The sequence below is a fragment of the Tachyglossus aculeatus genome, chromosome 10 (assembly GCF_015852505.1).
Source record: "Tachyglossus aculeatus isolate mTacAcu1 chromosome 10, mTacAcu1.pri, whole genome shotgun sequence".
Lineage (NCBI taxonomy): Eukaryota > Metazoa > Chordata > Mammalia > Monotremata > Tachyglossidae > Tachyglossus > Tachyglossus aculeatus.
Genome location: NC_052075.1, coordinates 55,406,251 through 55,424,655, shown reverse-complemented (window position 1 = coordinate 55,424,655; position 18,405 = coordinate 55,406,251). Strand labels below are relative to the sequence as shown.

General features: G+C 49.9%; 1 protein-coding gene across 4 annotated transcripts in view; it reads right to left on the bottom strand.

The window, feature by feature from the left end:
* The window catches only part of LIMA1 (LIM domain and actin binding 1), a 99,041-nt gene that overhangs the window by 42,904 nt on the left and 37,732 nt on the right, over positions 1–18,405 (bottom strand). The window contains exons 1-3 of one of the 4 annotated variants that reach the window (XM_038752298.1): positions 15,089–15,155; positions 10,036–10,184; positions 5,847–5,892 (exon numbers count right to left, since the gene is read on the bottom strand). In XM_038752298.1, the coding sequence (XP_038608226.1) occupies positions 5,847–5,892; positions 10,036–10,154 (165 nt within the window). In that variant the 5' untranslated portion in view covers positions 10,155–10,184; positions 15,089–15,155. Of the gene's footprint in view, positions 1–5,846; positions 5,893–10,035; positions 10,185–11,517; positions 11,589–15,088; positions 15,156–18,405 lie in introns of those variants that run through there. The other 3 variants (XM_038752297.1, XM_038752296.1, XM_038752299.1) reach the window with 3 other exon arrangements.

The window sequence follows — 18,405 nt, the reverse complement described above, 5'->3', positions numbered from 1 at the left end:
AGAGGGGAGAGAGTGAAGAGAACAGAGGGGAGAAAGCGAAGAGAACAGAGGGGAGAAAGTGAAGAGAACAGATGGGAGAGCATGAAGAGAACAGACGGGAGAGTGTGAAGAGAATAGAGGGGAGAGACCAAAGACAGGGGAGAGACTGGGGGAGACCTAAGGGGAGAGTGGGAAGAGACCAGAAAGACCTGAGGGGAGAGTGGGGAGATTTAAGAGAGTGGGAAGAGGTGGGAGAGAGTGGGAAGATGCGGGGGGAAGAGTCTGGAGGAGACCTAAGAGTTTGGAGACAGAAGAGAGAGAGACCGGGGTGGGCGGGAGACTGGGAGAAACCTAGGAGAGTGGGGAGAGACAGGAAAAACCTGAAGGGAGAGTGGGGAGAGATGGTGGAGTCCTGAGGAGAGAGAGGGGAGAGACCTGAGGGGGGAGTCCAGCTGCAGAGGGAGGGGGAGAGCCCTGGGAGAGGAGGAGGAGGAGGAGGAGGAGGTTCGGGTGGGCGCCTCGCACAGCTGAACAGCTCCGTCCCCGCTGAGCCGCACACAGAGAAAGTCTCCGGGGCCGCGGGCTGACAGGGCCCGAGCCAAGCGGCGACCGGAAGTGAGCCAACGGCCCGGCCTTCTAAGGACAGAGCCGGCTGTGTGTATGTTGTGTGTCATGGGGGGTGGGGGAGAGGGGAGGTACACCCCGCGGCGGCCCAGGGCCCGCCGGTGTCCGCTGGGAGAGCCCGGCTTGGCCCGAGGCCGGGCAGCCATGGGCGGCCCTCTGCATTTCTGCCAGAACGGTCTGCGGCTCTGAGGGAGGCCGCCGGGTCGGCCCCGCTGTAGACGAAGGGGGTGGCATGGACCTTTCCCCCCCTGAAGCAGCCCCTCCTCCTCTGAAGTCCTCCGTGGGCCTGGGCTGCAGTGAGGGGTGGGGTGGGGGCGTTTCTTGGCTGAGGAGGAGCTCTGCCGACATCGCTGGGCCACCTCCTCGCACCCGGGCCACGGCAAGGGCGGGGGCGAGAGGACCGTGGGTGCTTCTTGGCTTAGGTGGGGGGCACAGAGCCGCTCCTCCACCCACCCTGCTGGGGCACCTCCCATCCTGAAGTTCCTCCCGCACTTGGGTCACGGCAGGGGGAAGGGAGAGGAGGGCGTGGATGTCTTTTGGCATAAGTGGGGGGCACACGGCCGCTCCTCCACCGCTCCCCACTCCAGACCCCGGGTACCTGCTGGCACTCCACGCCCCGCGGCCCGCTCCTCCTTGGCCGCACGAAAATGTGCCAGGCCCGGGGCCGGCTTTAGGGCATTACGGGGGATTAGCAGCTATATTAGGAGCTAAGCTCCTCAACCCGTCCCTCCGGCCAAGCCACTTGGCAGCGGGAGTGAAGCAGTGTGGAAGAACCTGGGTTCTAATCCGGGCTCCACCACTCGTCTGTGTTAACTTGGGCAAGTCACTTCACTTCTCCGTGCCTCAGTCACCTCATCTTAAAATGGGGGTTAAGACTGTGAGCCCCAAGTGGGACATGGACTGTGTTCAATCTGATTGGTATGTTGCCAATTTGTACTTCCCAAGCGCTTAGTACAGTGCTCTGCACATAGTAAGCGCTCAATAAATACAATTGATGATGATGATGATTAGCTTTTATCTACCCAGCGCTTGGAACATTGCTGGCACACAGTAAGCGCTTAAATACTTAAGCGCTCCTCCCCCTCTCCATCCCCCCCAGCCTTACCTCCTTCCCTTCCCCACAACACCTGTATATATGTTTGTACATATTTATTACTCTATTTATTATTATTATTTATTTATTTTACTTGTACATATTTATTCTACTTATTTTATTTTGTTAATATGTTTGGTTTTGTTCTCTGTCTCCCCCTTCTAGACTGTGAGCCCGCTGTTGGGTGGGGACCGTCTCTATATGTTGCCAACTTGGACTTCCCAAGCGCTTAGTACAGTGCTCTGCACACAGTAAGCACTCAATAAATACGATTGAATGAATGAATGAATGAGGCCCAGAGAAGTTAAGTGACTTGTCTAAGGTCACATAGACATGCGGTGGAGCAGGATTAGAACCCAGGTCCTCCCAAGCACTTAGTTCAGTGCTCTGCACACAGTAAGCGCTCAAAAAATATGACCGACTGACCTGCTGGGGTGCAGGGCCCTAGGGGCAGGGGACTCCCGGTTTGGCCATGAGACTGTTTGCTGCCCCAGTTTCCCCTAGGAGCTTGGGGGGTTCTCCCATCCCTCCCCCAGCCCCGGTCCCAAGGCTCCGCCAGCTCCATTGGCCGTGAGTCAATCCCAGCTCACCAGCTCACTTTGCCCTACCCAGGAAAAGCCTGAAGCCTTCCATTCCACTAACCTCGCCAGGACCCAGTTAAAGTAATAAAATACATTTTAAAAAAAAGTACCCCCTGAAACCTAAAAAGCTCTCCAAGAAAGAAGCAGCATGGCTCAGTGGAAAGAACCTGGGCTTTGGAGGTCATGGGTTCAAATTCCGGCTCCGCCACTGGTCAGCTGTGTGACTTTGGGCAAGTCACAACTTCTCTGGGCCTCAGTTCCTTCATCTGTAACCTACGCATCAGGCAGAAACTCCTCACCCTGGGCTTCAAGGCTGTCCAGCACCTCGCCCCCTCCTCCCTCACCTCCCTTCCCTCCTTCTCCAGCCCAGCCCGCACCCTCCGCTCCTCTGCCACCGCTAATCTCCTCACCGGGCCTTGTTCTCGCCTGTCCCGCCATCGACACCGGCCCACGTCATCCCCCTGGCCTGGAATGCCCCCAATCCCTCCCCACATCCGCCAAGCTCGCTCTCTTCCTCCCTTCAAGGCCCTACTGAGAGCTCACCTCCTCCAGGAGGCCTTCCCAGACTGAGCCCCCTCCTTCCACTCCCCCTCTTTCCCCTCCCCATCCCCCCCGCCTTACCTCCTTCCCTTCCCCACAGCACCTGCATATATGTATATATGTTTGTATGTATTTATTACTCTATTTTACTTGTACAAATTTATTCTATTTATTTTATTTTGTTAATATGTTTTGTTTTGTTCTCTGTCTCCCCCTTCTAGACTGTGAGCCCACTGTTGGGTAGGGACCGTCTCTATACGTTGCCAACTTGTACTTCCCAAGCACTTAGTACAGTGCTCTACACACAGTAAGCGCTCAATAAATATGATTGAATGAATGAATGAATAAAATGGGGATGAAGACTGTGAGCTCCCCGTGGGACAACCTGATCACCTTGTAACCTCCCCAGCGCTTAGAACAGTGCTTTGCACATAGTAAGGGCTTAATAAATGCTATCAAAAAAATGCATTTTTTTTTTTTAAAGTAAGCTTTCTGCGGTGGCGGTTTTGAGACTCCTCCACTTAGGCGTGGTTCACGGAAATGCAGCGAGGGGGTCATATGTCCCCTGGGCGTGGGCACAGCCCAGTTTGCCCTGTGGTCAGGGAGGAACAAAGGAACTGCCAGGGAGCGGCGTGCCCCAGGGGCTCCCAGGCCTGTGGGGAACAAGATCGGCTGGTAACGTGACATGACACCTGTCCACATGCTACATTTTATTGTCTGTCTCCCCCTTCTCGACTGTGAGCCCACTGTTGGGTAGGAACCGTCTCTATATGCTGCCAACTTGGACTTCCCAAGCACTTAGTACAGTGCTCTGCACACAGTAAGCGCTCAATAAATACGACTGAATGAATGGCAAATCAATCCAACCGATTTATTGAGCACTTCCTAGGTCCAAACACTTGGGAGAAGCTCTATGAGGCAGCGTGACCTAGTGGAAAGAACCCTAGGATAGTCAGAGGATAATAATAATTGTGGTATTTGTCATGCCACTTTCTGCTGGGTGACCTTGGGCAAGTCACTTAACTTCTCTGCGCCTCAGCTACCTCATCGGTAACATGGGGATTAAGACCGAGAGCCCCATGAGGGACAGGGACTATGTCCAACCTGATTTGCTTGTACCCACTCCAGCGCTTAGTACAGTGCCTGGCAAACAGTAAGAGCTTACAAATACCATAATATTAAGTGCTGACTATGTGCCAAACACTTTACTAAGTGTTCAAGGCTTCAAGGCTGTCCATGGCTCAGTGGAAAGAGCCCGGGCTTTGGAGTCAGAGGTCATGGGTTCGAATCCCGGCTCCGCCACATGTCTGCTGTGTGACCTTGGGCAAGTCACTTGACTTCTCTGAGCCTCAGTTACCTCATCTGTAAAATGAGGATTAAGACTCCACTCCCACGTGGGACAACTTGATCCCATTGTATCCCCCCAGGGCTTAGAACAGTGCTTTGAACATAGTAAGTGCTTAACAAGTGCCATCATTATTATTATCACCTCGTCCCCTCCTACCTCACCTCCCTTCTTTCCCTCTCCAGCCCAGCCCGCACCCTCCTCCGCTAACCTCCTCACCGTGCCTTGTTCTCGCCCGTCCCGCCATCGACCCCCGGCCCCCGGCCTTCCCCTGGCCCGGAATGCCCTCCCTCTGCCCATCCGCCAAGCTCGCTCTCTTCCTCCCTTCAAATCCCTACCGAGAGCTCACCTCCTCCAGGAGGCCTTCCCACACTGAGCCCCCTTTCACCTCTCCTCCTCCCTATCCCCCCCCGCCCTACCTCCTTCCCCTCCCCACAGCACCTATATATATGTTTGTACAGATTTATTACTCTATTTATTTACTTTATTTGTACATATACATTTGTACATACCTTTTATGGTGCATAGTAAGCGCTAACGAATGCCATCATTATTATTATACCCTGCTGCTTCCCTTACCCGTAGTTTAAAATCCGTAAGCTCCTTTGAGGGGAGAGATCATGTCCGCTATTGTATTACCATTTCCGGAGCACTCAGTACAGCGCTCAGCACAGTAAACGTTTGAGAATTAATCAATCAATCAATCAATCGTATTTATTGAGCGCTTACTATGTGCAGAGCACTGTACTAAGCGCTTGGGAAGTAAAAATTGGCATCACATAGAGACAGTCCCTACCCAACAGTGGGCTCACAGTCTAAAAGGGGGAGACAGAGAACAGAACCAAACATACCAACAAAATAAAATAAGTAGGATAGAAATGTACATGTAAAATAAATAAATAAATAAATAGAGTAATAAATATGTACAACCATATATACATATATACAGGTGCTGTGGGGAAGGGAAGGAGGTAAGACGGGGGGATGGAGAGGGGGACGAGGGGGAAGCAGCGTGGCTCAGTGGCAAGAGCCCGGGCTTGGGAATCAGAGGTCATGGATTCGAATCCCGACTCCGCCACATGTCTGCTGTGTGACCTTGGGCAAGTCACTTAAATTCTTAGCGCCTCAGTTCCCCTATCTGTAAAATGGGGACGAAGACTGTGCGCCCCACGTGGGACACCTTGATCACCTTGTATCCCCCCCAGCGCTTAGAACAGTGCTTTGCACATAGTAAGCGCTTTATAAATGCCATCAAAGCGCTTAGTACAGTGCTCTGCACATAGTAAGCGCTCAATAAATACAATTGACGATTGATGAGAAATGTCACCGGCTGATTGCCCGAGTCCAAGCACGTCACTCGACTGGACTGGGTCTCGGCCTTTCGGAGACCGGCCTGAGCCGGGACCCCGGGAGACGTTGGGTGAATTTTCCCCAAATGAGCCGTTTCTGAGGCAAACCAGTCGGTAAGGACATTCGGCTCAGGGGTCACCGAGACTGAAGGTGCCACGCTGAGCGCCCCGGACACTGGGGGCCTCATCCCATGCCCTCCCCGTCCCTACGCTCCCGCTGGGGCTTTGAATATGTTGCCAACCTGTACTTCCCAAGCGCTTAGTACAGTGCTCTGCACATAGTAAGCGCTCAAATATGATTGAATGAATGAATGAATAAATGAATGAATACTCACAATTCTCTTCTTGTCCGCGCTGGCTTCTTCCGCGGCTCTCTGGTACCTGGAGTGGGGAAGGAAGAGACACAGATAACATATACCATTTTTAAAAACCCCCCAAAACTCCAATCCCTCAACGGCATTTACGGTGTGCAGAGCACTATATTAAGCGCTTGGGAGAGCTAAAGTTCTAGACACCGCCACTGAAGCAGAGGCTGAGCCAGCTCAGGGGGTCCCAGGGTCAGCGGACCAGGGAATTTACCACCTTCTTCCCTCCCCAATCCAGGGAGGATGCTAGTTTTGGACCAGAAGTATTCCCCAGTGCTTCCCGCTCCCACCATGAGCCACCACACCCCTGCTGCACTTCCATAATGCTCCTCTCCCCTCACCATCTTAAGGAGGAGGGAGAACAGGGATTGAATCCCCATTTTGCAGATGAGGGAATGAGGCCCAGAGAAGTGATTTGCTCAAGATCCCACGGCAGATAATCAATAATAATGGTATTATCAGCCTTGAGGCCCAGCCGGGGAGAGGAGGGAGCGGGATGGAGCCGGAATTTGGGGTGCCCTGCCCGTCCCCTGCACAGCTGAGGGGGAAGAGAAGCAGCGTGGCTCAGTGGAAAGAGCCCGGGCTTTGGAGTCAGAGGTCATGGGTTCAAATCCCGGCTCCACCAATTATCAGCTGTGTGACTTTGGGCAAGTCACTTCACTTCTCTGTGCCTCAGTTCCCTCATCTGCAGAATGGGGATTAAGACTTTGAGCCCCCCGTGGGACAATCTGATTACCTTGTAACCTCCCCAGCGCTTAGAACAGTGCTTTGCACATAGTAAGTGCTTAATAAATGCCATTATTATTATTATAAGAGAAGCAGTGTGGCTCAGCGGAAAGAGCCCGGGCTTGGGAGTCAAAGGTCACGGGTTCTAATCCCGGCTCCGTCACTTGTCAGCTGTGTGACTTTGAGCAAGTCACTGCACTTCTCTGGGCCTCCGTGACCTCCTCTGCTAAACGGGGATGAAGACTGTGAGCGCCACGTGGGCCAACTTGATCACCTTGTATCCCCCCAGCGCTTAGAACAGTGCTTGGCACGTAGTAAGCGCTTAACAAATGCCATCATTATTAAGAGAAGCCTGGATGCTAACCGCAGGGGTTGTGCCGCTTGCTCTTGCTCTCAGGCGGGAAGAATTCGAACCCACCACTTCATTGGGAGGAAGCTCATGAGAGAGTCCGGACACTTTGGCCAGAATTCAAACCCACCACTTCACTGGGGGGAAGCTCGCGAGACGCTTTGGCCACTTGGTTTTCACTCCACCCTCAGCCCCACAGCTCTTACATCCACATCCATCTTTTATTTTAATGCCAGTCTTTCCCTCAAAAGGGTAAATTCCTGGAGGGTGGGGAAGTGTCTCCTAACTCTGTGCTGTCCTCTCCCAAGTGCTTAGTTCCTTGTCCTTCCCAATCAGAGCTTTCCCAGCCTTCGCTGCCGTCCAAACTGTTCCCCAGGGGCACTGAGTTCCGGATCAAAGTTTGCCCCCCACCCCCTGGGGTTAATCATTTTAAAAATTTACCACCACCGCACCAAGAAAGCGGACTCTGCAGCTGGAAAAATGCACACACCCCCTCCCTCAAGCACTGTGGGACACTGACTTTTTCCCAACTGATTAACTTTTATCCACCCAGTGCTCAGTACGGTGCCTGGCGCAGAGTAAGCGCCTAGCAAATACCATAAAAAAGCACCATTACTAGCAGCGTGGCTCAGTGGAAAGAGCCCGGGCTTTGGAGTCAGAGGTCACGGGTTCAAATCCCAGCTCCGCCAATTGCCAGCTGTGTGACTTTGAGCAAGTCATTTAACTTCTCTGTGCCTCAGGTCCCTCATCTGTAAAATGGGGATTAAGACTGTGAGCCCCCCGTGGGACAACCTGATCACTGTGTAACCTCCCCAGCACTCAGAACAGTGCATTGCACATAGTAAGTGCTTAATAAATGCTATCATTATTATTATTGTTATTATTACTACAAAGTGCTTCACATGAAAACGTGCTTTACTGCTATTTCTACCACAATCTCTCACATACACACAGAGCTTTGCTATCATTATTATTATTGTTATTATTACTACAAAGTGCTTCACATGAAAACGTGCTTTACTGCTATTTCTACCACAATCTCTCACATACACACAGAGCTTTGCATACAGTAGGTGCTTAATAAATATTACTACAACTACACACACAAGCACACACACACACGGCAAGTGATATGTACTATTTAATAATAACAATAATAATGGCATTTATTAAGCGCTTACTATGTGCAAAGCACTGTTCTAAGCGCTCGGGAGGTTACAAGGTGATCAGGTTGTCCTACATGGGGCTCAAAGTCTTCATCCCCATTTTACAGATGAGGGAACTGAGGCCCAGAGAAGTGAAGTGACTTGCCCAAAGTCACAATTTCTCTGTGCCTCAGTTGCCTCATCTGTAAAATGGGGATGAAGACTGTATTTCCACTAGTTTTACACACAGTAATAGATAAATACTATTACCGCTGAACCCACACACATTCACAAAAAAGTACGGGAGACAATTTTTGTTTCTTATTGTGTCTCCTGCACTGGGAGTTTAGGCTCGGCCCCCTCGAGCGATGTAACTGGAAAGGCATTTCGCTTTGGAAGAGGAGGCGAACAGGAAATCAATTCACCCTTAAAACACCAGTCAGTCCTTGTAAGTCAGTGACTTTCCCAGCAGAAGAACGGTGCAGTCCTGGCCCGTCTGACACCCACGCCCAAGCTCTATCCAGTAGGCCATGCTGCTTCTCTGTGTCGACCCCAATGCTTAGCACAATGCCTGGCATGTAATATGTGCAAAATTCCATTTTTTTTTTAAAAAAAAGCCCTCCTTCAAGGTGGTTTTGGACCCCAGGAAGAGGCACGGATGGCTCTTCGTGGAGAACAGAAGCATCCGTGGCTCCCAGATCCACGGCGGACAGGAAGTTGGCTTTCATTCACTCATTCAATCATATTTATTGAGCGCTTACTGTGTGCAGAGCACTGTACTAATGATGATGACGATGGTATTTGTTAAGCGCTTACTATGTGTTCTAAGCGCTGGGGAGATACAAGGTGATCAGGTTGTCCCACTGTGGGGCTTACAGTCTTAACCCCCATTTTACAGATGAGGGAACTGAGGCCCAGAGAAGTGAAGTGACTTGCCCAGAGTCACCCAGCTGGCGGTTGGCGGAGCCGGGATTTGAACCCATGACCTCTGACTCCAAAGCCCGGGCTCTTTCCACTGAGCCACGCTGCTTCTCTAAGCGCTTGGGAAGTACAAGTTGGCAACACATAGAGACGGTCCCTAGCTTCAGTCCAGAGACGGCGTGGCCTCACCTCACCGGCATCTAAAGCCAGCCAATCGTATTTACTGAGCGTTTGCTGTGTGCAGAGCACTGTAGTAAGCACTTGGGAGGGTACACTACAATAAATAGGCATATTCCCTGCCCGCAATGGGTTTAAAGACAACGAGGAACCACCCGGCTCGCCCTCCCACAGCCCGGCAGGAAATAGGGGTCTCCCCTTGGTGGGCCTGCTGCCTCAGAGCCCACGTCGCTACTCGCCACCCGCCTTCCCCGGGTGGTCCCCCTACATGCCCGGAGTGGGACGGGGCAGTCGATCGGATCCATCATCATCAATCGTATTTATTGAGCGCTTACTGTGTGCACAGCACTGTACTAAGCGCTTGGGAAGTATATATTGGCAACATATAGAGACAGTCCCTACCCAACAGTGGGCTCACAGTCTAAAAGGGGGAGACAAAACCAAACATACTAACAAAATAAAATAAATAGAATAGACATGTACAAGTAAAATAAATAGAGTAATAAATATGTACAAACATATATACATATATACAGGTCCTGTGGGGAAGGGAAGGAGGTAAGATGGGGGGATGGAGAGCGGGACGAGGGCGAGAGGAAGGAAGGGGCTGAGTGTGGGAAGGCCTCCTGGAGGAGGTGAGCTCTCAGTAGGGCCTTGAAGGGAGGAAGAGAGCGAGCTTGGCGGATGGGCAGAGGGAGGGCATTCCAGGCCCGGGGAATGACGTGGGCCGGGGGTCCATGGCGGGGGTCCATGCCCCCCGCCACCAGCAACCCCGCTCCCCTCTGGGACGGCCAGACCTTTGGACCCGCTGGTGGGCCTGGCACGGGCTGCCGGCACTTACTTGGAGAATATGTGGGCGATGCCCGAAGAGCGGCCCCGGTTGGCCAGGGAGAGCTCTTTGGCGGTGATCCTCAGCGACTGCGAAGCCCACTGTCGGCGGGTGAACGGGCCCGGCTCCATCTTGCCCACGGTGGCCAGGGCCTTGCCTGCCTGAACAGGAAGCAGACGCACAGCATTAAAACTCCCCACGGAACAGGCTGGCATCGCTCTCGGGGAACAGGCCTTCCCCCGGCCCCCCTGCCTCTCTTCAAACCCACCAGATAATAACAATAATTCTGATGTTTGTTAAGTGCTTACTGTGTGCCGGGAACTGTACTAAGCGCTTGGGTGGATACAAACAAATTGAGTTGGGCACAGTCCATATCCCACATGGGTCTCAAGCTCAACGCCCATTTTACAAATGAGGCAACTGAGACGCAGAGAAACCAATTGATTTGCCCAAGGTCACAATCAATCAATCAATCAATCGTATTTGTTGAGCGCTTACTGTGTGCAGAGCACTGTACTAAGCGCTTGGGAAGTACAAGTTGGCAACATATAGAGACAGTCCCTACCCAACAGTGGGCTCACAGTCTAAAAGGGGGAGACAGAGAACAAAACTAAACATACTAACAAAATAAAATAAATAGAATAGATATGTACAAGTAAAATAAATGAATAGAGTAATAAATATATACAAATATATATACGCATATACAGGTGCTGTGGGGAAGGGAAGGAGGTAAGATGGGGAGTAAATCTGTACAAACATATATACATATATACAGGTGCCGTGGGGAAGGGAAGGAGGTAAGATGGGGAGGATGGAGAGGGGGACGAGGGGGAGAGGAAGGAAGGGGCTCAGTCTGGGAAGGCCTCCTGGAGGAGGAACAGGCTGGCATCGCTCTTGGGGAACAGGCCTTCCCCCCGCTCCCCTCCTCTCTTCAAACCCACCAGATAATAACAATAATTCTGATGTTTAAGTGCTTACTGTGTGCCGGGAACTGTACTAAGCACTTGGGTGGATACAAATTGAGTTGGGCACAGTCGATATCCCACATGGGTCTCAAGCTCAACGCCCATTTTACAAATGAGGCAACTGAGATGCAGAGAAACCAATTGATTTGCCCAAGGTCACAGAGCAGACAGATGGTAGAGGTGGGATTAGAACCCAGATCCTCTGATTCCCAGGCCCTGGCTCTTTCCTCTAGGCCATGCAGCTTGCCTAGAGGACAGCCCTCCGTGGCTTAGTGGATTCATTCATTCATTCAATTGTATTTATTGAGCGCTTACTGTGTACACAGCACTGTACTAAGCACTTGGGAAGAACAAGTTGGCAACATATAGAAACGGTCCCTACCCAACAGCGGGCTCACAGTCTAGAAGGGAGGAGACAGACAACAAAACAAAACATTTTAACAAAATAAAATAAATAGAATAAATATGTACAAGTAAAATAGAGTAATAAATATGTACAAACATATATACAGGATAAAGCACGTGCCTGGGAGTCAGAAGGATGTGAGTTCTACTCTTGGCTTCACCGCTGTCTGTTACTTCACTTCTCTAGGCCTCAGTTACCTCATCTGTAAAATGGGGATTAAGAGTGTGAGCCCCGTGCGGGACAGGGACCGTGTCCAACCTGATTTGCTTGTATCTTGCCCAGCTCTTAGTACAGTGTCCGAAACATACTAATAATAATGATGGTATTTGTTAAGCGCTTACTATGTGCCAAGCACTGTTCTAAGTGTCAACATCACAATTATTATGATCCATTCCCCTCCTCCTCTTCCCTGCAAATTACTCAAGTGTCGGCCTCTCACGCTGGACTGTAAACTCCTTGAAATTAGGGATCGAACCTACTAACGCCACTGTCCTCTCCCAAATTTTCAGTCCAGTAACCTGCTCCCAGGAGACACTCAATGAGTGAGTGAATGAATTCAATCAATACAATTGATTGATTTGTCCTCTGAGTCCCTTGTGCAGTGCAGCGTTTCGGACACAGTTAATGCCGGGTAAATTTTCATTCATTCATTCAGTCTTATTTACTGAGTGCTTACTGTGTGCACAGCATTGTCCTAACCGCTCGGGAGAGTACACTATATCGACAGGCGCATTCCCTGCCCACAACGAGCTCATAGTCTAGAGGGGGAGATGGATGTCAATATACATAAATAATGAGTGAATTACAGATATTTACAGCCTAGAGGACAGAACTTGTTGACTACTGAGCGTTTGGGAGAGGACAACAGAGTTAGTGGACATGATCCCTGCCCTCAAATTGCAGAAAGTCTAGCAGGGAAGACAGACGGTTAAATAAATTATAGATTGGGGGAAGCAATAGGGTATAAAGGTCCGTAACACCCGGGGTGAGCGTTGAGGGTGCGGCTGGGGGACCAGAGTGCGGAAGTGTTAGTTGGGGGAGGTGGGTACGGAGAGCAGAGGTTAATCCGGGAAGTTCTCCGGGAGGAAAGGTGATTTCCGAAGGGCCTTGAGATAGGGAGAAATTCAGTAAAAGGAGAGCCTTGAAACAGCGATAAATTCAGATTCGGGGGCCCCAGAAGGGATCCGATGTGCAAACCCCACAGCCCTGGGGTCAAAGGTCCCCTCGATTCCCTCCCCGCCGGGCCCAGGGAGTCGGTGGTTGGAAATCCGAGCGTGGGAATAAAAGCCTTCAGACTGTGTAGTCTTCCCCGCTAGACTGTCTGCGATTTGAGGACAGGGATCATGCTAGAGAAGCAGCGTGGCTCAGTGGAAAAGAGCTTGGGCTTTGGAGTCAGAGGTCATGGGTTCAAGCTCCGGCTCCGCCAATTGTCAGCTGGGTGACTTCGGGCAAGTCACTTCACTTCTCTGGGCCTCAGTTCCCTCATCTGTAAAATGGGGATGAAGACTGTGAGCCCCCCGGGGCACAACCTGATCACCTTGTATCCCCCCAGGGCTTAGAACAGTGCTTTGAACATAGTAAGCGCTTAATAAATGCCATTATTATCATTACTGTGTTGTCCTCTCGCACACTACCAGTACAGCACTCGACACGTTCCGTCTTCTAGGCTGTTAATTCCGTTTGGGCAAGGAATGCATCCAACTCTACTCCTAAGCACTTAGTACAGTGCTCTGCACCCTGTAAATGCTCAATAAATGCCCTGATTGATTGAAGGAAGAGGGTAACGCAGCCACTAATTACCCTAGAGAGACCACAGAGGGTGTGGCACCATTTTGGAACTATCATGGGGATGGACTGGGTGGGATTAGAGCTGGGAATAGGTTAGCAAATAATAATAAAAATAATAATAATAATGGCATTTGTTAAGCGCTTACTATGTACAAAGCACTGTTCTAAGCGCTGGGGAGGTTACAAGGTGATCAGGTTGTCCCACGGGGGGCTCACATGTGGGGATCAAATGTGGGAGTGGGGATGGGGGTTGATGCCAGGGCAGGTTGGGGGAGAAGCAAGGAGGAGGTGGAGCTGCACCCCCTGAGCTCTAATTCCAGTGCCGCCCCTTGCCTGCTGTATGACCTTAGCCAAGTCACTTCCCTTCTCTGGTTCATAGTTCCTCAGGTAGAAAAATGGGGATTCAATACCTCTTCTTCCTCAGGTTGTGAGCCCCAGGAACTGTGTCTGGTCTATATAGGTTATATTTACCCAGGTGCTTAGTACAATGCTCGGCACAGAGTTTGCACTGAAGAGAAGTAGAGTGGCCTAATGGGTACAGCAAGGGCCTGAGAGTTGGAGGACCTGAGTTCTAATCCTGGCTCTGCCACTTAATAATAATAATAATGGCATTTATTAAACGTTTACTACGTGCAAAGCACTGTTCTAAGCACTGGGGAGGTTACAAGGTGATCAGATTGTCCCAAGGGGGGCTCACAGTCTTAATCCCTATTTTACAGATGAGGTAACTGAGGCACAGAGAAGTGAAGTGACTTGCCCAAAGTCACACAGCTGACAATTGGCAGAGCTGGGATTTGAACCCATGACCCGACTCCAAAGCCTGGGCTCTTTCCACTGAGCCTTAATTTCTCTGTGCCTTGGTTTTCTCATCCACAAAATGGGGGGTTAATTACCTCTTCTCCCTCCTACCCTTTTTTAAATGGTATTCATTAAGAGCTTACTACGTACCAAGCACTGTACTAAGCCCTGGGATATATACAAGCCAATCGGGCTGAACACCGTCAATGTCCTCTCGCAGTCTGTATCTCCCCCTTCTAGACTGTGAGCCCATTGTTGGGTAGGGACTGTCACTACATGTTGCCGACTTGTACTTCCCAAGCGCTTAGTACAATGCTCTGCACACAGTAAGCGCTCAATAAATACGATTGAATGAATGAATGAATGAATCTCCCAGAGACGTGAAATGACTTGCCTAAGGTCAAGCGTTAGTACCCACGTTCTTTTGACACCCAGGCCTTTGCTCTATCCACTAGGCAACGCTGCCTCTCGAGCTCCATGTGGCACAGGGACTGTATCCGGCCTGATTATCTTGCATCCATCCCAGCGCTTAGAACAGTGCTTGACACATACTAAGAATTTAATACTTCCCAAGCGCTTAGTACAGTGCTCTGCACATAGTAAGCGCTCAATAAATACGATTGTTGAAAAAGAAACAGAAGCAATTATTATAATTCCCTTATCCCGCGGAGTTCTAGGGGATTCCCAGGCCGGGGCCAGAAGGATGAAATGGAGACGGTGACGGCCCTGCCTTGATTGCCTCACCTCCGTGGGTGCCCTATTACTCTATTTATTTATTTTACTTGTACATATCTATTCTATTTATTTTATTTTGTTAGTATGTTTGGTTTCGTTCTCTGTCTCCCCCTTTTAGACTGTGAGCCCACTGTTGGGTAGGGACTGTCTCTATATGTTGCCAGCTTGTACTTCCCAAGCGCTTAGTACAGTGCTCTGCACACAGTAAGCGCTCAATAAATACGATTGATTGATTGATTGATCGATTGCCCTGAGCCCTTCCTGGGATGGTGGAGGGGCGGGGGGCAGTCTTCCCTGGCAAAGAGGGCGTGCCGTGCTTTAGGGCTGGAGACTGGCCGGAGTTCCCGGGGGAATGGGAGGAGAGACAGACCTGAACTTTGACCCCAAGGGGTTGCGGACTCCACGGTCAGCTGTAGACTGGAAGCTCCTTGTGGGCAGGGAACCCGTCTCCCAACTCTGCGCTCTACCGTACTCTCCCCAAAGCGCTCAGCACAGTGCCTGCACCCAGTAGGCGCTCCGTCAATACCACTGAAGGGAGTGGAAGAAGAGGAAGTGAGGGCTCAGTTAGGGAAGGCCTCTTGGAGGAGATGGGCCTTCAATAATCAATCAATCATATTTATTGAGCGCTTACTGTGTGCAGAGCACTGTACTAAGCACGTAGGCTTTGAAGTGGGGAGAGGAATTGTCTGCATTTAGCTTTAATTCTATTTGTTCTGACGACTTGACACCTGTCCACGTGTTTTGTTTTGTTGACTCCACGGTCAGCTGTAGACTGGAAGCTCCTTGTGGGCAGGGAACCCGTCTCCCAAATCTGTGCTCTACCGTACTCTCCCAAAAGCGCTCAGCACAGTGCCTGCACCCAGTAGGCGCTCCGTAAATACCACTGAAGGGAGTGGAAGAAGAGGAAGTGAGGGCTTAATTAGGGAAGGCCTCTTGGAGGAGATGGGCCTTCAATAATCAATCAATCATATTTATTGAGCGCTTACTGTGTGCAGAGCACTGTACTAAGCGCTTAGGCTTTGAAGAAGTGGGGAGAGGAATTGTCTGCATTTAGCTTTAATTCTATTTGTTCTGACGACTTGACACCTGTCCACGTGTTTTGTTTTGTTGTCCGTCTCCCCCTTCTAGACTGTGAGCCCGTTGTTGGGTAGGGACCGTCTCTAGATGTTGCCAACTTGTAATAATAATAATAATAATAATAATAATAATGGCATTTGTTAAGCACTTACTATGTGCAAAGCACTGTTCTAAGCGCTGGGGAGGATACAAGGTGATCAGGCTGTCCCACGGGGGGCTCACAGTCTTCATCCCCATTTTACAAATGAGTTAACTGAGGCACAGAAGTTAAGTGACTTGCCCAACGTCACACAGCTGACAATTGGCAGAGTTGTACTTCCCGAGCGCTTAGTACAGTGCTCTACACACAGTGAGCGCTCAATAAATATGATAGAATGAATGAATGAATGAATTCTTAAGCCTGCCCTGTCCATCCAAGCACTGTGCAGTAGAAACAAATCAATCAGGCTAAAATCAACCTTCTGTACCGTGAGCCCGTTGTTGGGTAGGGACCGTCTCTATATGTTGCCAATTTGTACTTCCCAAGCGCTTAGTACAGTGCTCTGCACACAGTAAGCGCTCAATAAATACGATTGAATGAATGAATGAATCCCTGCCTGACTCCTCTCCTCCCTCCCCCACTGAGCCAGGGGCTCCATCCCTTTGGGGCCCAGGACCCCCAATTCCAGAGGGGCCTCGAGAGATGGAAAGTCTCTTCCTTCAGGCTGCCACTACTATGTGTCAGGTAGTGTAATGACGATGATAATAATAATAATAATGGCATTTATTAAGTGCTTACTATGTGCCAGGCACATGTTTGTACATATTTATTACTCTATTTATTTATTATTTATTTTACTTGTACATATCTATTCTATTTATTTTATTTTGTTAGTATGTTTGGTTTTGTTCTCTGTCTTCCCCTTTTAGACTGTGAGCCCACTGTTGGGTAGGGACTGTCTCTATATGTTGCCAATTTGTACTTCCCAAGCCCTTAGTACAGTGCTCTGCACATAGTAAGCGCTCAATAAATACAATTGATGATGATGATGATGAACTAAGCGCTGGGGTAGATACAGGCAAATCAGGTGGGACAGCCCCTGTCCTCACAGTCTTAATCCCCATTTTACAGATGAGGGAACTGAGGCCCGGAAAAGTGAAGTGATTTACCCAAGGTCACGCAGCAGACAAGCGGCGGAGCCAGATTAGAACCCGTGACCTTCTGATTCCCAGGCCTGGGCTCTATCTACTTCGCCATGCTACTTAATGTGAGCATTACTTACTTTCTAGACTGTGAGCCCACTGCTGGGTAGAGACTGTCTCTATATGTTGCCAGCTTGTACTTCCCAAGCGCTTAGTACAGTGCTCTGCACACAGTAAGCGCTCAATAAATATGATTGATTGATTGACTGTCTCTGTATGTTGCCAGCTTGTACTTCCCAAGCGCTTAGTACAGTGCTCTGCACACAGTAAGCGCTCAATAAATACGATTAATTGATTGATTAATGTACTAAGCACTAGATACAAGCTAATCAGGTTGGACATAATCCCAGTCCTACATGGGCTCACACTCTTAATCCCCATTTTACAGATGAGGTCACTGAGGCCCAGAGAAGGAAAGTGACTTGCCTGAGGTCACAACGCAGGCAAGTGGAGGTCCTTCTGAGGTCCAGGCTCTAACCACCAGGCCACATTGTTTCTCTGCCTGCCAGCACTTAAGAGAAGCAGCGCGTCTCAGTGGAAAAGAGCCCGGGCTTTGGAGTCAGAGGTCATGGGTTCAAATCTAGGCTCCGCCAATTGTCAGCTGGGTGACTTTGGGCAAGTCACTTCACTTCTCTGGGCCTCAGTTCCCTTATCTGTAAATTGGGGATGAAGACTGTGAGCCCCCCGTGGGACAAACTGATCACCTTGTAACCTCCCCAGCGCTTAGAACGGTGCTTTACTTCTAGACTGTGAGCCCATTGTTGGGTAGGGACCATCTCTATATGTTGCCAACTTTGGCTCAGTGGAAAGAGCCCGGGCTTTGGAGTCAGAGGTCATGGGTTCAAATCTCAGCTCTGCCAATTGTCGGCTGGGTGACTTTGGGCAAGTCACTTCACTTCTCTGGGCCTGAGTTCCCTCATCTGTAAAATGGGGATGAAGACTGTGAGCCCCCCGTGGGACAACCTGATCACCTTGTAACCTCCCCAGTGCTTAGAACAGTGCTTTGCACATAGTAAGCGCTTAATAAATGCCATTATTATTATTATTATTAACTGGTACTTCCCAAGTGCTTAGTACAGTGCTCTGCACACAGTAAGTGCTCAATAAATATGACTGAATGACTGAAACTTGTGGCTGAACTGGTTGTGCTGCCTGAAGCAGTCAGGTGGATTGTGGATATTACTCTATTTATTTATTATTACTCTATTTATTTATATTACTCTATTTATTTATTATTACTCTATTTATTTATTTATTTTACTTGTACATATCTATTCTATTTATTTTATTTTGTTAGTATGTTTGGTTTTGTTCTCTGTCTCCCCCTTTTAGACTGTGAGCCCACTATTGGGTAGGGACTGTCTCTATATGTTGCCAACTTGTACTTCCCAAGCGCTTAGTACAGTGCTCTGCACACAGTAAGCGCTC